Genomic DNA, 25,381 nt, shown 5'->3' on the forward strand with positions numbered 1-25,381 from the left:
TTTCAGGTATAATCATAGATCTAGGGGTTTCAGTATGACTTTTTAACATTTCAGTTTCTCTTCGGAGGTAAACTCTGCTAAGCATTAAAAAAGAGCATAGTATTATAATTTTAAAATATGCCTTGTTGACCCAGAAATCATTCTCCATTATTGAGGAAAGACAGAACTATGGCATTTATGTATCTACACAGAAATAATTTGTATAGCCGAACACCCAGGAATCAGGCAACTGGTAGTTTTATACCGTTTTTAGTGAGTAATGCTGAATCGATCCTATAGTATCCCAATTAAACTGTATCAATTACCATCTCAGATTTTAAATGCTCTACTTAGGGAAACATTTTACTACATTCATTCACTGCCACAGTCTTGAGACACTAGCGCTTCTGGCTTCTCCCGTGTTAAAGCCAGAGTAATACATAGCATGAATTCAAATATAGGGAACAACTCAATCCCACTGACCCGAGATGATGTGTCATCACTGGGAATTTCATTAAGAGAAATATTTGACATACAACGAATTATTAGTTCTAAGAAAAATAAAAGTAAATATAATAAAAAGATTAGTTCTACCATATATGGAGGAAGAGAATTCTCTCCGCTGGCAATGTGTGTTATGTTTCTATAAGAAAAGTAGTATTGACTTCAGAATAACTTGGATTATTGAAATATAAACTCGAAGTCTCTGAAGCAAAGATTCAGGTTTAGATTGTCACCTGTTTCAAGCAAAAAAATCGTTTACTTTCAAAACATCGATGTGAGATCTGGGAATCAGGAATCACACAGTGCTTGTTGTTTTGTTTTGATTAGATTGGCTTAGGAATATAACCGACTTTATTGCTCAGAATCTCTAAAGTCATGTTACATGGCCTTGAAATCCTCACATTTTAAGTACAATGTTGTGAGCAGAGGAGCACATGCAGGTGTGGGGTGCCGTGAAGGCTCCCTGTGAAAAATAATGTATCCCAAAATCTAAAGGACAGCAGGATAAAGGCAGACACAGGGCAAATCCCACTCATCATCTTTCACGTAAAATTCTCTTGCAATTAGGAGGCCCTCTAGCAAAATATTCCTTTGTAAAAATGACAGTAATCATCTTGTTTTCTTTCCTGTGTCTACCCCTGCTTCCTACCTTCAACATGTCTTCTCGCCAGTCACTGCAATTACTTTGCAGAATGGGCAACCTCCTCACCCTGCACCTGTGGAAACTGGGGCTCATATCCATGAGGCAACATGTTCAATGCTTAATGTTCCATGCTGGAAAATAATCACATTTTAGATTTGTTTGATCCAAAGCCCAGCGTTTTTTTTTTTTTTTTTTTTTCTGCCCCTGCACTATGCCTGCTGTCTTGGCAATTTGTCTTTTCAGAGTGGGTAGACGTTGAATGACTTTATTACCATTAATGCAACAATTTCTCAGTAGGTGAAAACATTACAGTGCTGGAGTTAACTAAAGCTACCTCCCCTGGGGGCAATAGCAAAGGGAACAACGTTGACATCATATCCATGAGGTTCCAGTTCTGAATCATGGCAGCCTCGCCTTGCTCGGAATCATGACCCCTGTCTAGAAGGAAAAAGCAGAGATGCCAATGTCCATAGGAACAGCATGTAGGAGAAAAATTAGCTTCCCATAAAGCAGGGAATATTAAGTCTAAGGAGCGTTTGACAGTCAGGCTGCTGAACAGGACTGAGACAATAGCAACTCTGCTCTGGGTGTTTAAAATATCACCTGCATCCTAATGTTTTACGTAATCACTAACCAGAGTATAGATTTATAGTTCTTTCAAGTACCACTAGTTTCCCTGCTTCCACATGACTGTGCACATAGATTTAATTTGTCCCACCGCCGCTACCTCCCACACATGCATCCAGACTCACCCACAGGCTTCAACAATTGACTGTCGAGTAGCAGACACTGTTCTAGAAGTGGGCATATAAACAAGCAGATCATTATCTTCGCTCTTGGAAGGTTTACATTTTAGTATAGAAACAGATCATCAATGAGTAAGCAAGTAAATAGGGTATTTTCACAAAGTTATAAATGCTACAAGGGAATAAAATAGAGTGTAGGGGCTAGCCACGGTGGCTCACACCTGTAATCCCAGTACTTTAGGAGGCTGAGCTGAGGCCATCACCTGAGGTCAGAAGTTCGAGACCAGCCTGGCCAACATGGTGAAACCCTGTCTCTACTAAAAATACAAATATTAAGTGTGGTGGCCAGTGCCTGCAATCCCAGCTACTCTGGAGGTTGACGCAGGAGAATCGCTTGAACCTGGGAGGTGGAGGTTGCAGTGAGCTAAGATAGCACCACTGCACTCTAGCCTGGTGACAGAGACTGTCAAAAAAAAAAAGTAGGGCGAAGGGGGGTAGCATGTAGTGTTGGAAGGGTGGTGTTCATTGAGGTGTGAGTGTCTGGAAAGAGTATACTGTATTGAGACCCACATGAGGTCTCAATGAAAAAAATCTGGGCAAAGCTTATTTCAGGCAGCTGGACGCACACGTGCGAAGGGCCTGGGTTGGGAACAAGTGTGGTGTATTTAAGGAAGGGAAAGAAGTGACACTGACCAGTGAAAACCTCCCTTTTCCTTTTGGAGCAATACAAACCTGGTACTCCCGGTTCATTTGCGGCATAAGAGCTCCCTTCAAGGCCTTGCTCATGGGCAAAGGGTTCTACAGTGAGAAACCGATTCCTTGGGTCTCTTTCAGGCAAGCTGCCTCTGGCTTTTTTACTTTTCTTCTTTGCTCTTGTAGTGAGTAATCTCCCGTAAGTGTTTGGGATTAAAACCCAACCAAGTACCCTAAGGCGCTGAGCGAGAGCAGCTGATGTCAGTGGATCCGGTGCTCTGAGCATCATCATGCTTTCCGAGCTTCCTGCAGGGCGTGGTGTTCCTGCAAAATGCCTGAAGACTTTGATTTTGAAAACCCTTAATCGAATTCCCCGGAAGGGCACTTTACATCATGGTCCTTCCACGATTAATTATTTTCCCCATAATGCAGACCCTGGAATAACCCAGGAAACTGTAGAAGATAATGCAGCATTTAATGCATAGTTGATTTGTTTACAGTTTCAAACAGCGCTTATCTGATCAGTGAAACTTCCACTTCCTTCAGCGAAATCTGAGGCCTCTCACTATTTCAAATTCCAGAGCCACTTAGACATCTGTCTTACTCCTTAGCTCTTCAAGAAAATAAAAAATTCATTGAAGATCACAATGGACCATTTTATTTTTTCTTTATTTTATATGTTTTACTTGAGTTGCTTAATAGCTACGTCCAATAGGAGTAAGGCATTGTTTAGTCTTGCAGAAAACCCAACAGGTGTACAATATAATTTGACCACAAAAAATGTCAAAAAATGAAAGAAGCTCTGGAGGTCAAAAATCTGCCTGTCAGAAAGTAATCAAATTCTCATTTACACAGTAATTTATATAGACATGAAAACCATAAATTGTCATTTTCACAAAATTGATACAGTAAAGGGATGCACCCTGCCTCTGAGTGTGATAAATATGTAAAGGTTTACTTTTCCACCAATGATGTTTCAAAAATGAGCCAGTAAGGTGATCTGGGCTTGTTGCAAACAGGGTAAAAACCACAAAGGCTGTTTTTGATATTTATCTCCAGTGAGACATACTGTTGAGATGATAATATAGGTTCTGCCCGGACTCTCTTTACACACAAATCTATATACTCTTTCAAATGATATCAGGCCCCAGAGTTGGAGACAATATACATTCCCAAGTCTTTTAATCTTCAGACTGTTCCTCCACAGCCCTGTCCATTATTTCTCAAATGACTCGTTTCCTTGTTTGCAGAATTTGCTACAGAGTATCATTTCCCTGCATGGCAGTCTCCACATACAGAACAGTATAGCCCACATCTTTCTAAGTCACTAAACCCAGTTGCATGTCAAAATATCTCTGATGGTCAAACATTTGCGCTCAGAGGTTTTGAATAGCAACACCATTCCCTCATCATAAAGCATCAAGTAACTATTTTCACAGTTAGCAAAGCAAAGTCTAAGCCACAGCCCACTTCAGAGGCTGTGCATGAATTAAGTGAGGGAGTACAACGTATTTGGCACACCGGTTTTTAAATGTTATGTCCACCGCTACTACTTTCTGATAATGACTGTCCATCCCAGGATTGAGAGAAACAGCAGTTTCATCCAGGTGTGGAATCTAGAAAGGTGTTTGTGATACGTTCACTCCTCAAGTGCTCACAGAGAATCAGTTTGGATCACAGATGAATCATCTCAGCTGCTACCTTCTTCTAGGAAAAGTATGTGCCATTGCTTTACAGCAGCACAAATTACAGAGCAAGAGCTCGGGAGAGGAGCCAAGCAACTGCTGAGGGGTATTCAGAATGGAGGGGTTAGTTCATCTCAGAAATGATGAGGGCATGGGGCCATTTTCTAAGCTGGGTATTTCTGAGACAGGCTTTCAAAGTAGAAAATTGTCATAGGACACAGTGAGCCCTGCCTTTCTGGAATGTGTTTGCCAGCCTCCAAGAGAGGCACTGCTGTATAACCAACTGTCAGCTCCATGGCTCACCGGGGCCCAGGGCAAGTCTTCCTGTAGGCTCCTTGCCGAGCAATTGCCCATCTTGCAGACCTGGACCTTCACAGGATAGAGAGTAGCACCTACAGGCTGACCAGGTCACCTCCAAAGCTAGACACTTCCGAGACCAGTTCTCATTGGCTCTGGCAGGACTGGCAAGTATTTAATCCACATCCAGATTGTTCACATGTTGCATGCCAGGTAGTATGGCAACATTAAGTGTAGATTAGAAAAGTGTTCAGCACAATGTTAGCAATAATTATTTTTGGTAATCAGACTATGAGTGATGTTTATTTTTCTAAAAGCTTCTTAATACTTTTACTTTTTTTTCCTACAATGGGCATTGATTTGTTTTAAAAGAAGGGCAGAAGTTAGAGTCCCTACATATCTAGAGTTTCCAAATGTCTGTGTTTACTCACCATTTTATTATGTAGTCTAACGTATTTATTGTGATATACATTAGGATTGGATCACCATACTTGAGGTCTGTAATGTAATGGGTTGTCCACTGTGTTTGTTCGTGGTGATATAACTGAGTTTAGTGGGACGGCTCTAGGCTTTGGTGTCAGAAGATCTTAATTCATTCCCGGAAGACTTTGACAATTTACTTCATTTCCACTTGTTCTTCCATCCTTGTAAAATCATGATTTGTGGCTACCTAGGTGGTCCACAAAGATTATATGTGAAAATGTAGTTTGAAAACAGAACCTCATTCCAGCAGTGTAAGACAATTAAAAAATGTCTGAAGTTAACTCTGTGTATTTAAAGTTGTGGTATTAAGGACTCATCTAATGAGTAGAAATCTGCAAAAAAATTAACTCTGTGATTCTTCTATATCTAACATTCTGCTGATTAGTTTAGATAGGAGCCAGATGTTTCGTATGTTATTATTTAAGTGCCAGATGATTTAGATTCCAATAGCTTAAAATTATGGCATGTGTTCAGGTTTTCTCTTGGAAATTTGTTTGAATAATACCAGCAAAAACATCTGTATGCACAATGTTGCATGCATATTTCTCTGTGATGTGTATTTTGGTATCCATACAATTACAGATGTGTATTTCAGTATATGTGTAATTGCATGCATACCCAAATACTCATCTCAGAGTGTGTTCATATATTTATGTGAATATATGTGTATATATATATGTATACATATATATGACATTGAAATCAATTTCACTGGGAAAAATACACACATACATATATACTTCTTTTTTACCATTGATATTGCCATTGGTATTGATATTTTATTTCAAGGTGACTTCCAGTATCAGTTTATGTAGGAGGAAGACCATTAGACCTTTTTCTTTTTAATTGAGTTTCCAATCCCTATAAAATAACTTAATTTTTACTAAAACATTACAATTATCACAGAAATTACAGATTATTTTATTGCCGTGAGGAAATACAAATTAGAAAGGTACTTAGAAGGAATTCACGTTAAACAACATGTTGAAATGTGATTATGTTTGTGGCATTTAAAAGTTTGTCCATTAAGAATATTCAGTTAAAACAATACACTTGTTGGAAGCTGTAGTTATGAACAGCATTTACATCAAGCTTAGATGTACATCGTTGAAAAAGAAAACATGTATAGAATATTTGTGCACACTCTATAGTAGACAGGGGCCCATTGGTGTATAAGATCCAAGAGAAAAGAGGAGTTACCATATTTACTTTAATTCTAGATTCTATGTCTTTGTAGGTTTTAGGGTTTTCTCTTCTGTTCCACTGGCTATTTATCTAGGCTTACATCAGTCAAACACTGTCTTAATTACTTTTATGGTAAGATGCAGTATTAAGTTGCAGACCAAATACATCAGATTCTGTCTTAGGCATACATACTTTAAAAACTTCTTGGTTGTTTACATTGGACAGCCAAGGATGATACTCCGCTAAGAACTGTTGAGCAGTTTCCAAAATTTCTAACTGGGGCTCTGGAATGTCAGTGAACGGATCGAATGTGACTCATTCAGCGACTGCACTGTACTGATTGGTACCTTAAATGCAGCCGAAATGTTATTCCTTGAGGCAATCTTAATATCTGTGAATCTGATTCAGCCTGATGGGTCTATAACAGTAACTACTTTCCAGCTGACGTTTTTCTGTTGAACTGATTTTTCTTTTTTCCAATTTATAATCAAGTCTTCACTTTTTTTTTTTTTGATTTACCGTTAAGCAAGAATTACTTGTAAACCAGAAAAGCTGTTTTCTTTAAAGACCTTTCAAAACCCCACAGCTTTAATATCTACTTGTTACAGTGTTATTGTTAGACTTAAATTTAGTGGAAAATGGGCTTCTTATTAGTTCTCTGGTTTTAAACTCATAAATCCCTTTCATTAAATCTTTTTATTAAGATTTAGCCAACTCCCACAAGCATTTGATAATATTACTGTGAATGATTTAAGCTCACTGAGGTCTACTATTATAAAATACTTTTTCATTATAAAATGTAGTTGAAAATAATTTTCTGTTTGTACTTTAAAAATAAAACTTGAGGTAATATTTGTATTCAAGTACTTACACTACATGCCACAATCTGAGTACACCCAGGTCCCTTCAAAACTTTCTCAATATTTTTTAGTGTCAAAACATTTAAATGCATTTAAAGCACATTAGTGGGAAATGGGCTTATTAAGAAGGTAAGAAACATAGACAGTTTTCAGGAGCTACTTAACAACTAACCTCAGACACACAAAATGTTGGAAGGGTTTGAGCGGGTTATCCTGTTCCGTTATAGGATAGTAATGTTGACGGGCTACATGAGCAGACTGTGTTGATGAGAGCACACTTACAACGGTCTGTCTGCCCTGTTCTCAGATTCTGCTCTTCTTCTTTCAGCTGGATTGGCCCAGGCATGGCCATCACAGGCAGACTGTTAGAGGTAACTGAGCAGGAAAAAAAAAAAAAAAGAAAAGAAAAGACAAAAAATTAACCACAGGGACAAAATTAGCATGGCATGGAAAGCTTGTATGTGTGTGGGAAGTAACGTGGGAAGGGGAGGGGCTGAAACAGGCAAGGAGGGAATCATTGTGCAAGGTAGGTGGATGAAGATCAGGAGAAGCGGAAATGAAATGCCTCGGTGAGGTGGAGAAGGCAGGCATTCGGTTTGTCTCATGGTAAAAATACAATAGGTGGGTCAGGTGTGCAGCTGTTACTAATCTCTGAGAGCTGTTCTTTCAGCGCTCTGTTCTTGCAGGAAGCCTGGGGCCTGCAATTTCTCAAGGGTTCTGTTCTTTTGGAACTACTCCAGAAGTCTGGGAATCACCTGAGAAGTGCTTTGTTCGAATCAATAACACAAAATCTTTGGGGGCAGAGGCAGAATGAAATCAGTTCCTCAGACACTGTTCAGTAGCTTGAAGGTGGCTTTGTGGCACTCAACTGCCGTTCACTGCTCATCATTTCCCATTGTCATGTCAGTCCTAAACCCTCAGGGTAATCCCAGTTCCACCTGCCAAAGGGACGTTATTATGGGAGGGCTGGGTAAAATGTGTGATGTCCTGCAGTCCTGCGGTCCTGCTTAGGGATGGCTACAACATTTACTGCTCATTGCAACTCTGAGCCTTTTCTTTAATTGGTCCCTTCATTACGTGATGCACTTTCCTTTCTCCACCTTCTAAGTCCTGCCTGTGTGATGGGTAGACATCAACAGTGAGGATGTTGTGTTCCTCATTTTGCTGAGTTGCTCTTTCATTTGAGTGCCATTTAACTTACCTTGTTTTACATTTTCAATGTAATAAACTTCCTTTATGCATGTGTTATTCTTCTGCCCAGTAAGACATTTGCCAGCACAGGCAGAGATCAATCATTGGCATACTGACCATGCTTTTTTCTAACTATTCTTATTACCACATATTGCAGGTATGTGGCTATGCAAACACATGTGTGTATATATAGTTTTCTAATGTTTATTTTTCTCTTAGTTTCCACCAACAAAGAATTTAGGGTGGAGTGTTTTAAGCATGATACTACATAGATAGTTGGCACCAAATTTGTTCCCCATGAATTGAAGTTTGATATTGAGGAGGCTGTATTTAAAAATGACAGGAAAAATAATTTCCCTAAACTTCTAATATGAGTTACCAAATGTTGCATATTTTCTTTGCTTTTAATTTGTTGCACTTCTCTATCTTTCAGAACTGCAGGACACTTACAATTTATCCTTCAATATTTGTGCAAGAATTATAAAATGTTACAAAAGTTGGCTAAAGTGGTTAGAAATTTTAAAAATCGCATATTAACGATGGCCAGAATAATATGCTTTGTGTGTGTGTGTGTTCTCTTCCAGGTCAGAACTGTGGAGGCTTAGTCCAGGGTCCCAATGGTACTATTGAGAGCCCAGGGTTTCCTCACGGGTATCCGAACTACGCCAACTGCACCTGGATCATCATCACGGGCGAGCGCAATAGGATACAGTTGTCCTTCCATACCTTTGCTCTTGAAGAAGATTTTGATATTTTATCAGTTTATGATGGACAGCCTCAACAAGGGAATTTAAAAGTGAGGTAAAGTATCAACTTTTTATCTTATAGTTTAGTTGGTACTGTTTGAATACTTAGATTCTGAAATCTAGTTGGAATTAATATTTAAATTTTATTGTGTCCGGAGTTGGTTCCTTCTGGTGGATTCGTGGTCTCACTGACTTCAAGAATGAAGCCATAGACCTTTGCGGTGAGTGTTCCAGCTCTTAAAGATGGCAGGGAAACAAAGAGCGAGCAGTAGCAAAGTTTATTGTGAAGAGCAAAAGAACAACCTTTCCACAGCATGGAAGGGGACCCCAGCAGGTTGACACTGCTTTTAGGCCCTTATTTGTCCCTTCCCATGTTCTGTTTCTGTCCTATCAGAATGCCCTTTTTTCAATCCTCCCTGTGATTGGCTACTTTTAGGATACTACTGATTGGTGTGTTTTATAGAGCGCTGATTGGTGCATTTTACAATCCTCTTGCTACAGAGCACTGATTGGTGTGTTTTTACAGAGTGCTGACTGGTGCATTTTACAATCCTCTTGTGAGACAGAAAAGTTCTCCAAGTCTCCACTCAATGCAGGAAGTCCAGTTGGCTTCACCTCTCATTATCAGAAAAGAAAAATACAGTTACTATGAGAAAACTTGAAGACTATCAACTTGTGGCAAATTGTGCATACTTTTTCTATGCTTAAAAATTTAACTTTTTATTGAAAATTATCACTGACTTCGTTTATAGATATCAAATTGTTCAAGATCTGTGAAACAGTTGTCAAGGTAATTTAAATAAAATTATAATACACCATTGTTTTCAAGCAACTATGAGTTTGAGAGAAAAAGAACAAAGATAAGTGCTTGAGTACAATTCAGCTAATCAGAACAAAATGAACCCTTATGTTGTCAGCGAATATATTCAGTGAAAAGAACATAGGAGGTGGGTGAGGTAAGAACATTCAGGACTATTGCATTCTTTGGAGAATTTGTGGTTCAGACAATAATGGTACAATCTATTCATAATTGGTTTTCTCTTTTGATCTATAGTTTTTACAATGAAGAAAGCAAAATATTTCCTGGGATGGTTTTAAATTATATTTTTTCGGTTGTCAACAAGAAAAAATTGTACCTGTACAACTATATCTACTTTTTGTTTTCAATTTGGCAAAGGAGGAAGCAATATCCCTCCCAGAGAAATCAGATTTTCTTAACAAAATTGATGAACTTATATAGATTACTGATGTTAATGCTGACAGTAATACACACAAAAATCATATGCTTCATTTATTATTTTATGGGATGAGAAAAAATCTCTACACAAAACACAATTTTATATGTACATCTAATTTGTAATATTTATGTCAATATATGTTAGCTACATAACTAATATGTCAAATATAAAATTAATATATTTTCAAATATATTTTATTTGAGTTTTTTCACCCATTTTCAAATACAAAACACCCAGTTTTTTTCTGGGTCATCTACAGTATCTGTTATCCACTTTCAGAAGCATTTTTACCTTCAGGACATTGTAGAATGGCTGTCTCTTTTCTGAATCAGTTAGGTAAGCTTTCGTCTCTCCTTGTGTTACATTTATGGTCTTACATGTGAGTATTTGAAGAAATTATGTACATATACAATACTTGATAATTTGATGTAGGCTTTCTTAAATAATTTATGCTCTTCTAAATGTTAGTCACTTTTTATTCTCAATTATTGATGCTGCTAGGGTATGGTAGCATATTATAATTGTAATAAAACCTGCAGAGTTATAAAAAAGAATTACATAATCCATTTTATTCAAATACCAATGTGTGTGACCCTACATTAAAAGTACCACTTAACCTTTCCATTAAAAAATTCCTATTAAAAGTATGCACTCTTAAAAATATTTCCATTTTCTTTCTCTCAATATTTTTATTTACTCTGTTTCTTTCACATATAGAAAACCTGTCTTAATATTAATCTGATTGACAGGTATGTCTTTCAGTAAGGTATTCTCTCTTATGGTCCTATGGTACTATTATCATTTTATGTTAAATATAAGACAACATTCTTACCATCTTCAATATTATAACAGGATCAACAGTGGAAATGTTAAGTTAGAACAATTAGAAACATCATATTTCATTTTGGAGTTTCAGTGAACAGTAAATCAGTTGATACCTGTGCCTCAGCTTTATTGGTGAGTTATATGTACAACACAATGGTTTTTTCTTTTACTTGCTGGGTTATGTTTAGTGGAGGAAGCAAGGAAGGTTGAGAAGAGACTACTTGGGTTCATCTGAATCACTAATTACCGACAATTTTTTGTTTGAAAAAGAGAAAAATACGTCATATTTCTACCTGTTTCTTGTCCTTGGAGTTAGGATGCTACTTTCATCTTGATATTCCATTTTATATTTCTTCCTCCTATCCGCCTACATAGAATGCCGTTTTGAGGAGACATTTGAGGGGTGCAGAGTGATTTCTTTGGGAACGGTTTAGAGTACTGTAATACAAGTTGGAAAAACACTCAATGACTACTAAGTGCTACGGGTCTCTACTATTACAAAATGTGAAACACAGAGATGTGAAGTTGGAATGGGAATGTTGTCAGGGAAAACACCGGAGTAGGTGTTTTCTCTTTCAGCATTCAGGATGAGTTGATGGGGAAAGTAGTTATAAATAGTAGCAAATTCTAATTAATCGGGAAAGGGAGCACTCTAATGCTGTTTGTTTCTCATTATGCCTTGAAACAGTTGTTTATTTCTCAAACGCAATTAACTAGCAACACTTAAGGCAGCTCTAGAATTCAAAGGAAGGATACTTTTGTGGGAGGATTGATGTAGGAGCTGCTGATCCACTGAGATGTCACAAGAGTTATTACTTAGAGCTGTCTTGGTGTGTTGTTGTTTTATTGTTGCACAAAAGCTATTTTTAGAAGTTGAAAATGTGCACTAACTAAAATACAAAAGCAGTTGTTCTGTTAAACAACTTGAGCATTTTTAGTATCAATAAATTTCTTTCACATAACCATTGGAATATTTTGTTTTCCTAAATAAACCGAAGAGGCAGATTTAATCCCCAACTGACAAAACAGAATATATAGTTTAGAATTATTGATGCTTACATTGTAACTGGAACTTCAGTCAGAAATATAGTTTTCTATACCTATGTAAAAATGTTTAAAGAATTAATATACCATTTATATTATCTTGGATTATTTCTTTAGTACAAACACATCAACAATATATACATGGTTTGTGCCCCCATCAAAAAATTAAATTTTAATGATGTGGATATTGAGAGCTGAAATGAGACCTCTCTTGGTAAGCATAAGGAAGAAACTTTAACTCAGAATTCAAAATGAGAAAATCTGATCTTTGCGTTATTTAGAATTAAAGCAGCTCATTTTTTTTTTTTTAATTTTTTTAATGAACTGTCAGGTGGTTGCTGTTTTAAACAGCTGAACTTTATTGACTCTGTACTTCCTCTTGCTTCATCAGTCTCCACCAAGTTCCAACCATGTAGTCACCAAATCCCAAAATGATTATTTTTTAACATCTCTTGGGCTGGGCATGGTGGCTCACACCTGTAATCCCAGCACTTTTGGAGGCTGAGGCAGGTGGATCACCTGAGGTCAGAAGTTTGAGACCAGCCTGGCCAACATGGTGAAACCCCATCTCTACTAAAAATACAAAAAATCTAGCTGGACATGGTGGCAGGCATCTGTAAGTCCAGCTACTCGGGAGGCTGAGACAGGAGAATCGCTTGAACCTGGGAAGTGGAGGTTGCAGTGAGCAGAGATCATGCCACTGTACTCCAGCCTGGGTGACAGAGGTAGACTTCATCTCAAACAAAACAAAAGGAAAAATAAGCAAACAAACAAAAAAATCTTTCCATTAACCATAACCTGTTTTGATCCTCATAGTAAATGTTCCTACAAAGCCTCCTGTTCTGTCACAGGCTGTCCTGAGCATCCAGGTAGACCAATGCATGATCCTTTGCTGCCCCAGGTTCCCCTCTTGGGAACACTGACACATCTGCTGCTGTCCTAGCCCTGGTTTCTATCTCTGGCAACATATACAGTTTTTGTACCCATGACCCTGAAATTCAAGAAACTCCATGACTGGCCTCCAAGCTGCATTCTAGCCTTCAGTCTCTCCTGTCTGTTCCCTGAAAAGTTTTCTTGTTCAGTTGTACAGATCTGTAGGTTACTCCTTGACCTGACCTTACAAGAGAATGTTGTCCTTTTATTCCTGGCCTCTCCCTCTACTAGTCTAAATATGCATCTTTCAAAACCCAGTGCACATTAAATCTTCCCTAGGCATTCCAGACAGCAACCCACGTACATTTTCTGTGTGTGCGTGAACTCCTGTAGCAGTGGCCACCGACATACACTTGGAAGCCTGTGCTCCTTTGAACTCACACCTGCCCTGAAGTTGCCTCCCACTGGGGCTTGTATATCTTTGTACATTCAGATGTCTAATAGAACATAATCCTCTGAGGCCAACAAATGTGCCCTGAATGTGTCTTCTCCGGTGATTACCGATGTCTTGACTTTATTTCCACCCCCTGTGAGACGGAGTTTCGCTCTTGTCGCCCAGGCTGGAGTGCAGTGGTGCAATCTTGGCTCACTATAACCTCTGCCTCCCGGGTTTCAAGCAATTCTCTTGCCTCAACCTCCCAAGTAACTGGGATTATAGGTTTATGCCACCCTGCCTGGCTAATTTTTGTATTTTTAGTAGAGATGCGGTTTCACCGTGTTGGCTAGACTGGTCTAGAACTCCTGACCTCAGGTGATGGCCCGCCTCGGCCTCCTAAAGTGCTGGAAAATAGCTTGACTTTCAAATCATCACTAAGAGTCCATGGGGCAATTCTGAATTACAGTATTCCTGATTCAGGGCCACTCGCCACTGCCACTGTGCACAGAACCCAGCATTACTTAATATAACTCTCTCTTAAATGAGAGCGAGTTAACCATCCCATGTGGTGACTGATAATTGGTACATGTTCTCCAAATTTGAAGTTTTGTTTACTTGTCCTAAGTCAAGAAACAGTTGAGGTTGACATCAATTTCCAACTGTGATACAATTACAATATTAAAGGTCTAAGAGAAACTCCTTTGGAAGTCAGAAAGTGAATAAAGGCGAATCTATGAAGGGAAATTTTGCCACTCAATATAGAAAATCAGGATATATTATTTCATGATTATTGTAAAATACAAGGCCTAGTGAAACAGCTTTGGCATTTATCTCAAGTTCCTCGCTCTTTCTAACTTTAACAAGATTACACCTAATTTTCTGCAGTGCTGATAATGAAGAGGTTAGAGGTGAATGTGATAGGGCCATTCAAATCAGAAAATCATGAATAAGTGTTTTTGAAATAGAATAGGTTTTCCAATTTTCTTAAACTGTAATAATGCTTTTGAATGCATTAAATATTTTTTAAAATAATTTTACTGTGTATGGTTAAGATACACACCATGACAAGACCTACCTAACCTAAAATATGTCTGGTGATATTTAGAACTTATGAATGTATAAGGGCTAAAGAAAGGGTCTCAATTACATTAGGGTCATATTCGACTGGGGACCTAGCATTGCCTAAATTCTGCTTTTCTGTCTCCATAGTTCCTATGAGGTCCTAAGGGAGCCATTCACAGATCAATGGACTGATTAAAAAAAAAAAAAAAAAAAGCGAAAAAGCAAGGTATCATTTTATTTTTAGCTTGGCTGGTGACTTATGCCTGGTTAAGACTCTGATAATCACAGGATGAAGCCAACATAAAAGCTTTTATAGGGACACCGGCCTCATATGAACACCACAAATGTCTTGACATCTTATCGATGGCATTGGGACAGCCATGCAGTCAGGACTGAGAGAGTGACCAGCACATATGACCTGCACAGGGTGAGGGCAGATCCCAGAACCAGGGCCTGGATAGTTCCAAGGAAGTAGCAGTGGAAGAGCTTGTCACACAGAGGTGACTTCTTGGCTGGAGCACAGATGACAGGTCACAGAAACCCATCAGTGCTTAGAACACTGGTTCAACTTAGGATACTTGAAATGTTAAAAAGAAAGAGATTTCTGAGACTAATTTGAATTTATATTTTAAATCCGTGTTTTTTTTTTTTTTTTTTTTTTGGACACTGGCATATTTTATTTTATAGTTATTGTACCTTCGTGAGGGCACCAGAGGTGGACAGCAGAGGTGTTTGGTCCACCCAGATAACCTATAATATTCCCATAATTATGTGATTTTGTCACTATTCTACCTACAGATTTTAGGATGATGAAATAAAATGCAATTTTCCTCAATATATCGTTCAAATTGATCTTGGCAGCATATGCTTTAAATTAGTGACCCCTAGGTAAGCTCAATCCTGATTGGCTAAGTTTGAGTGTTTTTGTTTTTGTTTTTTGTTTTTTGTCTTTGTTTTGTTTTTGACTATTTGCAGTTGTCTAGAAGAGAAGGAGAAGACCAATTAATTTGGAGATTCAAGGGTGAGATTGGGGTCTCATCATGGATATACTTAATTCTCTCCTTCCCTAAGTGATATTAATATGCTGCCTTAGTTGAGAGCAACTCTGTGTGTGTGTGTGTGTGTTTGTTATACTCTTAGTTGTTAAGAAAAAGGATTAAATGACTAGTAATTAGAAATTCCAGTGATAAAATAAGAAAACATGTAAAAGAGATAATAATTATGTTTGCAATACTATGAGGAAGTTTTGGCGGGCATGTGAATTCTGACCACTACCTCCTCATGCTGTGGTGGTGTGTTTCACGGCAGCTAAAAACGGATGGTTAATTTCCATATCTTGGGTTTTTTTTTTTTAAAAGAAGCAAAACCATACTAATATGGGCAGATAAGTCTTTTAGGCATTCATAAATATAGGTGTTTGGGCAAGTATTCAAATATTGCAGTTGGCTAGAGAGAAGGAGCTTCCTGGAACATTTCTCTTACAAAGTTAAAGACTAAGGAAAAGCATTCAGACAAAGAGATTTTCTTGATTTGGTCATGAAAATCTGAATGTTGACACTATTTTATAAAATAGTAAATCTAGTCTTTGCTGTTTGTAGCAAAATGAGTATGTTAGATCACCAATGTAAATAGTAATATGGAAAATAAAAATGTTAAAATATTGTCTGAGTCTCTTTCTAGGCAGGACACATCATTTAGAAATCACATATAAAACTGAATGAAAAATTGGACTTCCTAAAAGTTAACATTCCAATGGCAAATGATAGATTAAGTTAAAATATTTATAATAGGTATAAAAGACAAAGAATTGTTTTTCTTAATTTATAAGATGCATTTCTAGAGCTACAAGAAAATTTTAAGTAATCCTTCAATTGAAAAGCAGGTAAAATATACATAAGGAGGCCAAATACAATACATTTGTGCCAGTAAGTGTATTTGAACCAAGTTAAAACAATGCAGTATAATAGCTCACCATTCTGAATGGGCCCACCTCAACATTTTAGTAACAGAGTTTTTGAGGATATTGAAAAAATGTTTTCATGTCTTCTTGGTAGAATATTAAATTGCTGCCACATTTCTGTATAGACGTTTTGAAAATTTTCTCGAAGAAAAGTACAAGCTTTTTCTTTCAGAAATTCTAGCTAAGAATGTATTCTACAAATATATGTTCATATATGGCAAATCATGTGTAAAAGGATGCTTTTTCATTTGGATAATGTTTGAAAATTCAAGGATGTCTAGGTATATAAACAGAGACTGTCAATAACTATCACTAGTTAAGTAAATTATAGTATCTCGACGATACAAATTACCATTAAAAACAATGAGATTTTATTTGTGGATCTGACAAGATCTCTCACATATATTTTTCATTTCAGAATAAACACAGTATCAGAGTGTCCAATTTCTTCCAAGGTTTTATTCTCTTTTAATAAAAGGTGTGTAATAACTCATAATAAAACACCATCAGTGAATTTCTAGATGATGGTGGAAGCTCAGAGATTTCCTGATCTATATATAATTTTAACATGTTATGGTGATTTCAGTAGGAGCTATGGGAAGCTCATAGCGGGGTATGTAACTCACCTGAGGGCTCCCAGAGGACTTTTCACCACCCAGTGTAATTTTAACCAAGGTAAAAATACTGCCTTAATCCAGAAAAAACAGACCATTTTAGTGTCCGTGGCAGGCCATGTGTGAGGAGAACTTTTTTTTTTTAACGTTTTCTTTTTCCTGTGTGTGTTCTCTGTCCTTGAAATTCTCATGCTGAATTATATCTATGTTTATGCCTATCCTATGTCTCTCTCTGTATAGGTATGTATATACTTTTATGAGTGTGTATGTACTGATACTTTACATATATATGTGTGTATGCACACACACATAGAAGTGTGTGTGTATATATATATGAGTGAATAAATTGGACTTTCTAAAACTTAACACTCAGAAGGCAAATGACAAATTAAGTTAAAATATTTACAGTAGGTACGAAAGACAAAGAATTAGTTTCCTTAATTTATGAGATGCACTTGTAGAACTGCAAGAAAATTTAAAAAACGAACTGCAAGACAATGTTTAAAAATCATTCAACTGAAAATTGATACTGTGTATTTATGCATATATATACACACACACGTATAGAAGTATATATATGGTATATATGTATATGTATAGGCTTCTATCAGCCTTTCTCCACTGGGGGTGATTTTATGTCCCAGGGCACAGTGGCAATATCTAGAGACTTTTTTTTTTATTGTCGCAGCAGGGAGATAGTTGCTCTTAGAATCTGACAAGTATAATCCAGAGATGTGGGTCAAAGTCCTGAAGCACACAGGATATCTCACATGACAAAGAAGTGTCTGCCATACAGTATCAGAAATGCCAAAGGCGAAACCTTTGATTTATAGCAGTATCTGGAATCGTCTGTAGTATTCCTATACTATTCCTATGTCTGCCTACATTATTTTTCTACTCAGAGGCCCAAGATTAAAGAGGTAAACTAGAACCGGCTGAGGGGAGCGACTGTTATTTTTTTGCGGGGCAGAGGCAGGCAGCAGAGGCTAGGGCGTCCCAGAACAGCTGGAGTGACCAGGAATGGGAGGTGACATTGGGCATCATGTCAGGAAGTGAGTTTTCCACAGTAGTAGGCATAATCAAATTTCATGAAGAAATCACTTTTGTAATTATTTTACATTGTCTTTCAAAAGGAAATGAAATAATTATTTAATCTGTGGTTTCTGAGAAAAGAAACAAAGGGTCAAAAATCTGTAAGATTTTTGTAAGATTTTGACTTTGTAAGATTTGACAATAACATTGTAAGATTTTAACTTCTATTCTTTTTTTTTCAGGTTATCAAATCTGCAGATGCAGTTTGTTAAAATAGCTTAGTGGGAAACCATTCATATTCATATGCAATAAAGAGCTATAAATAGATTTCCCAGATTTTTCGGGATTTTAAATGAGCTTTATGTGGATGATCAAGTTTGAAGCTGAGTGATTGATTTTTTTCTGTTTAAGATTTACTTTTTCTTCTTTCTCCCATCCTGCCCATTTTAAGTGATTGAACAGCAAAGTCTATTGCTGATTTATCCTTTCAACCCCTAGAGTAGCTAAGCATTCAGAATAAACAAGTGAGTTTTCATTGCATAATTTTAGTTGAAATCTTGAAATGTATAGTTGCTTGCTTAATAAATTCAAAGGGAGTGAATGCTTTTAATTCACAAAATTTAAAAAAGGAATAAGATATTACTTCGAATAAGAAGCAATTACTTGCTTTACCACAGTAAATACACTCACCTGCTCGCCTATCCCTTTGCAGAGAAATCTGATGCACTTTGTTTATATTTGAATGTGCTAAAAGTAATACAGAATCAAAAAGGCAGAATTTTAACTCAATTTTCTTCTTGCTTATATCGTTCTTGCTTAAGTCTTAGAACCTGCAGTATTAACTGGAGCGTAATTCAGAGCTCTACACAGGGCTTCGGGTTTTGAGATCTAAGTGAATAAAGCCTTCAAATCTTTTCTTTGGGGCATCCTGGAACTGAAGGGTAGGTCAGGATGGGGAGACGTCTTTGCAAGAGGTGGAGTGAAGCCCACTGCAGAGCATTTCCCCAGAATCAAGCTGGTGTCCTGCCTTGCCACACCCTGCCCCCTGTGGTCCTGACCCTGATTGGATTTCCTTGGCTCCATGCCCCGAGTCTGGCTCTTGTTGACCTCCTCCTTACAACCACTTGAAGATCAGACAATTTTCTCTCCACGTTATTTTCAGCACAACTTTCCAAGCTCAAATGCTGTGTTGATCTCACACTAAACCCTCAAACAGAAGGTTCAGAGTAGCTGTTGTTGGACTACTACTTCCTTCCATATACTTTATAACCAATATCTGCTGCTTTTTCCTTTAGAAATCACTAGCAAAAAAAAAAAAAAAAAAAAAAAGATGTGTGGCTGGCTCCCAGCTTCAAGGAACAGTCCCCTCAATGAACAGGGAGTATGTTCAATTTGAGAGAATCGGAGAGGAAGCAGAAATAACACAAGGGATTGCTTCATGCAGGCTGTATCCTCTCAGCCAAAAGAGGAAAATTGAGCTAAAGAAAACTTTGGCCTTCTGAAAACTTCCTAAAATAGCTTTCTAAAGGAGATAGCATCTCAGTTTCTCACGGTTTATTCATGAATCTTTCATGGCAGTTTTTCTCTGATTGTAATGTCAATTCTCACAAGTCCATGAGAGTGCCATCAAAATATACCAAGCATGGCCAGACGTGGTGGCTCACGCCTATAATCCCAGCACTCTGGGAGGCCAAGGTGGGCAGATCACCAGAGGGCAGGAGTTCGAGACCAGCCTGGCCAACATGGTGAAACCCCGTCTCTACTAAAAATGCAATAATTAGCCAGGTGTGGGGATGCGTACCTGTACTCCAAGCTGCTTGAGAGGTTCAGGCATGAGAATGGCTCGAACTTGGGAGGCAGAGACTGAAATGAGCTGAGATCACACCACTGTACTCCAGCCTCGGTGACAGAACGAGACTCTTTCTCAAATATATATACACCAAGCCTGTCTTGAATATGATAAGGATACCATAATCATTATGTTTTGTTGCTTAGGTTTAGGGGTTTTCACAGTTTTTTAGATGAAATATTTCTAAAATGCAAATGCACAGGATATGTTGTGACTTTGTATTTGCTTGTGTATATAGTAGAACCGGGAGAGCCAGGGAAATCCTACTTTGGACTAGAGATGGTTCAGGTAGGGAGGAAGTGGAACATACGTCCTTTACAATGGTGGATTCATTCAGAGTATTTACTGTGATTGTGCTCATAAATGTAGACTCATTAAAATAAGGCACTCTCAAAGAGACGACTGCTTTAAAATGCAATGCATGCTTCTTACATGGGGATGTTGAAAGGATCATTTATATTTTGCATGGAAACTTGACCCTCTAATGAGACTTTTGAAGACATCCTAAACTTCCATCACTCTTTTCAGCTACGTCCAGTAAAGGAAAATCAACGGGCATTCTAAGCAGGTGACTTGTGCTTAAACACTAGAAGGTGAGAACGTGCTGTGTAGATAAGGTTGTCTGTGGGTCTCTGTATCTCCCTCCCATACAACACATTCCCATCCTCACGTTTTCCCTGGAGTGGTCACATCGTGGTTCTCTTCTCATCTGTGGCATCCTAGTTTGACCTGTCCAATTAAGAGAACACTTTGTCTTTTAAAATGTGACTGTCATTCTTCCCATTTTCTCATGATCTCTGTGGTATAAACAAGCAAACTGAATAGAATAAAGTGATGATAAACTCATCCATTCAAAGAGTTGTTAACTTATGAAAACTGCAGTTCTCTACCAGGAGCACATTTTAATTTAAAAAAAGAATGCCAGTGCCTTCACTGCGCACCACTCCAAATGGAAACGAATGTAATTTGAAAGGCTAAGGTGGGTGTGATGTGAACTTTGAGGTCATTGCAGGTCGCTTTCTGGACTTGACGAGAGTCACAAACTTGAATACCCTCAGGAGTCAGGCAGAGAGTGTGAATCAGTGAAACAGCAGGTATCAGACCATAGTAAAATACGTTCTAGTGAGCTTGAGAATCACGCCCCATGTAAAGAGCAGCTGCTGCTGGGCACCAACCCACTGTTGCCGTGAGCCTTGTCCAATGTCACAGATCTTCCGTTGTTCATCAGCAGCAAAGAATCTTCATGATGTGAACTCCCCTCATGTTTAAAATCCAGTGCAGGCTGAAGGCAATGCACCAGAGTAGCAGTACTTGCAACCTCTGATCTAGAAAGTTAATTGACAAATGCAGCCTTGTCAGTGCCTTATGTTGGTAATTCCAGAGAGGATTGGAAAAGACATCCAAAGAAGTCAGCCCCAAAACAGGCTGAGTCTTTCTAGGTTTCAGTTACTTTCTTTTGATAATGGAGAGATTTGACAAGAGCTCAAAGAATTCTTCTACACTAGTCTAGCTAACCCTTTTCCTACTATACCTTGTGTTGCAATGGTATGGTTTGATCTACCAGAAGTGTACTTACACGTTATCAATCTCTTTACACAAATAAAGGTCATCTCATTCTTGAAGCAGTAGTTGATTTGCCAAGTTTTACTGCAAACCTGTATTAGAATTCTGGTAGATAGGAGCCTAATTTACCTTGGATACATACTAAATTTCTTTACACAAGAGCTGGATATGGTCATTTTGAATACTACATTGATAAATGAGTCCTTTAGTTTCAGTTGTTCCCATTTTAAGGTATATTTAGTAACCAATAATATGCATATATTGAAAAAATAAAATTGGATGAGATTTATATACAACCATGAAACAACACTTAACCATCAAGCTAACAAATATTACTATCACCCACAAAACTTTTCTTGTGACCCCTGGTAAGCCGTCCTGTGTTCTACCCTTTGTGGCCAGAAAACCACTGAACTGTTGTCTGTCACTGTGAATTAGTTTGCATTTTCTGAAATATTATATATACCAAATTATATGAAATATATATATGTATATGTATACATACACATCTATATATGCCTAATTTCTTTCGCTCAGAATAATGATTTTGAGATCCATCCACATTTCCTCATATAAAAATGGTACATTCTTATGGTTAAGCGGAATTTCAGTATACAGCTATGCTACATTTCATTTATCAGTTTAATAGGCGTTTGTTTCCCCCACCACCCACCAATTTTTAGCTATTAGAAATAAAGCTCCTTTGATCATTTGCATAAAAGCCTTTGTGGGGAAAATGGTTTAATTACTGAGGTCAAACGTTCAAGAGAGGAATGGGTAGGTAGTATGTTTTATGATAACTTTTGAAGAAGTGGCTAAGATGTTTTCTAATCTGGCAGTCCCGTTTTAAATTACCACCTGAAGTGATGAATTTTAGTTCTATGTCTTTGCCTATATTTGGTGTACTCAGCCTTTTTAGTTTTCGTCATTGTAATGGGTGTAGAGTGTTATTTTATTGTGATTTGAATTTGCATTTCCCTGATGACCATTAATGTTAGTATTTTATGTGCTTATTGCTCATTCAGGTATCTTCCTTGGTGAAGTATCTGTTAAAATATTTTGCCCATGTTTTCTGTAACTTTTGTCTTCCCTTTGAGTTATCAGAGCTTTCTAAATATTTCAGATTCAAGTTCTTTGAGTGAAATATGTATTACAGGTAATTTCTTCCACCAACATTTATCCTTTTAATGGTATATATTTAACAATATATTTTAGTCTTGAAAAAGTCTAATTTATAATTTTTTTCTTTTGTGTTTCCTGATTTCCTGTGACGTATGAAAACTTTGAATTGAACTGATTTTTAAAATACTAACCTGTATCCTGTGACCTTCCTAAATTCAGTTAATTTTAGTAGTCATTTTGAAGATTCCATGAAAACTTTTTAAGGAGGCAACCATATCATCTGCAAAGAGAGGCAGCTCCACTTTCCCTTTTGTGCCTCCTCCTTTTGGGTGCTGTATTGAAATGCCTAGCTCCTTCAGTACACGGTGGCATGGAAGTGGTAAAAGTGAGCAACACCAGAGAAATGCAAATCAAAACCACAATGAGATACCATCTCACACCAGTTAGAATGGCAATCATTAAAAAGTCAGGAAACAACAGGTGCTGGAGAGGATGTGGAGAAATAGGAACACTTTTACACTGTTGGTGGGATTGTAAACTAGTTCAACCATTGTGGAAGACAGTGTGGCGATTCCTCAAGGATCTAGATCTAGATGTACCATATGACCCAGCCATCCCACTACTGGGTATATACCCAAAGGATTATAAATCATGCTGCTATAAAGACACATGCACACGTATGTTTACTATGGCACTATTCACAATAGCAAAGACTTGGAATCAACCCAAATGTCCATCTGTGACAGATTGGATTAAGAAAATGTGGCACATATACACCATGGAATACTATGCAGCCATAAAAAAGGATGAGTTTGCATCCTTTGTAGGGACATGGATGCAGCTGGAACCATCATTCTTAGCATACTATCACAAGAGCAGAAAACCAAACACCGCGTGTTCTCACTCATAGGTGGGAACTGAACAATGAGCTCACCTGGACTTGGGAAGGGGAACATCACACATCGGGGCCTATCATGGGGAGGTGGGAGGGGAGAGGGATTGCATTGGGGAGTTATACCTGATATAAATGACGAATTGATGGGTGCTGACGAGTTGATGGGTGCAGCACACCAACATGGCACAAGTATATATATGTAACAAACCTGCACGCTATGCACATGTACCCTAGAACTTAAAGTATAATAATAAAATAAAATAAAATAAAGTGAGCAGCACAGGTGGGATATAATGAATTCTGCCATCACCATCCACAATGTCTTTTGTACCAGTTATTAGCATATTGTCCTTCAGTTCCAAACCTACTCTTCTTTCCCCTGCTTTGTGATTCCAGAGCCAAACCTTGTACACATGTTGCATTTCCCAGCTGCCACTATGTTAAGCTTTCTCAGTAGAGGGTGCTGCATGGACACAGCAGGAGGAAGAGACGTTCTTACTAATTTCTCCTTCTGATTATGTGCCACTCAGCATTGTGCAGGATGTCTAGTGACAGTCATCTCCATAGTTTTGCTGTCACCCCATCGGGCAGCTTACCAGAAGGTACCATAGACATTAGTTGGCGCTCCCTGCTGGACTGCCTGGAGTGTTGAGCCTCAGCGTGCATTTTTGCTGCCTAGCGGACCACTAAATAGTCCCTCCTCAGCAAGCTCTGAATCTCAGCCAGGCAAGCATCATCTTTTGCTTTTTTCTTCTTTGAGTAGTCTGCCTGAGCTTCCAGGTAATGTCAGGTCAATATGTCTGCATTCTTATTTTGTTTTAATTCTCTTTATCCTACTTTGCATTTAATCTTCTATAAATTAATTGTTCTTTGTAATAAATTTCCCTGGTGGGAGATTTTGTCTCCTGCCTAGAACTGGACTAATATGTTGCTTGTAGATTTTTCACAAATGTTCTTTACCTGCTTGAGAAAGTTTTCTATCATTAGTAGTTTGCTGAGGGTTTTATTATGAGGAAATATGTAAGTTTTTCCTATGATTTTGGCATCAATTAAAATGGTAGCATTTTTGCCTTTTTTCTGTTTATATGTTAAATTACATTGAATTAGTTTTGTGAAATTTTAATCCAACTTCTCATTCTAGAATACAGTCTACTTGGTCATAAGGTACACTACATTTTTCAAATATATGACTGGGTTTGATTTACAGTAGTTCATTTAAAATATTTGTGTCCGTATACATGAGGGGCTTTTGTCTGTAATTCCTTTTTTGTAGACTTTTTAAGATTTTGCTGTAAAGGAGACGGCAAACTATAAAAAAAAATGAGCAGAACTGTTTTCTCCTCTGTTTCTGAAACTGTGTAATTTTGGTGTGATTTCTAGATAAAATTTAAGACAGAAAAATCTGCTCCTGGAGTTTTCTTTTAGGAATCTTAAATAAAAGATTCAACGTGTATTCTAGATTTAGAGCTGTATAGATTGTCTTTTTCTTCTGGTGTCAGTTTTGGTAAATTATGTTTTTCAAGATATTTATCCACTTGAGCTCTGCTTCTTAAATATGTAGCTACAGTTATTAATGCAGGTTGAGCATCTCTAATTATAAAATTCCAAATCCCAAATGTTTCAAAATCCAAAATTTTTTGAGAGCCAACATGACATCATAAGTGGAAAATTCCACACCTGACCTCCTTTGATGAGTTGCATATACACTTTAAAATATTGTTTAAAATCGTCTTCAAGTTATGTATGTAAGGTGTACAGGAAATTAAATGAGTTTTGTATCTAGTGTCAGGTCTCATCCCCAGGATTTCATTATTTATAGGTCGGCATATATTCCAAAATTCAAAAAAAGAAATCCC

General features: G+C 37.6%; 1 protein-coding gene across 1 annotated transcript in view; it reads left to right on the forward strand.

Annotated features, from left to right (window-relative positions):
* CSMD1 (CUB and Sushi multiple domains 1) overlaps window positions 1-25,381 on the forward strand; it is a 2,063,566-nt gene that overhangs the window by 340,995 nt on the left and 1,697,190 nt on the right. The window contains exon 2 of the mRNA XM_026453909.1: window positions 8,851-9,067. Within this exon, the coding sequence (XP_026309694.1) occupies window positions 8,851-9,067 (217 nt within the window). The remainder of the gene's footprint in view (window positions 1-8,850; window positions 9,068-25,381) is intronic.

The sequence above is a fragment of the Piliocolobus tephrosceles genome, chromosome 7 (assembly GCF_002776525.5).
Source record: "Piliocolobus tephrosceles isolate RC106 chromosome 7, ASM277652v3, whole genome shotgun sequence".
Classification (NCBI taxonomy): domain Eukaryota; kingdom Metazoa; phylum Chordata; class Mammalia; order Primates; family Cercopithecidae; genus Piliocolobus; species Piliocolobus tephrosceles.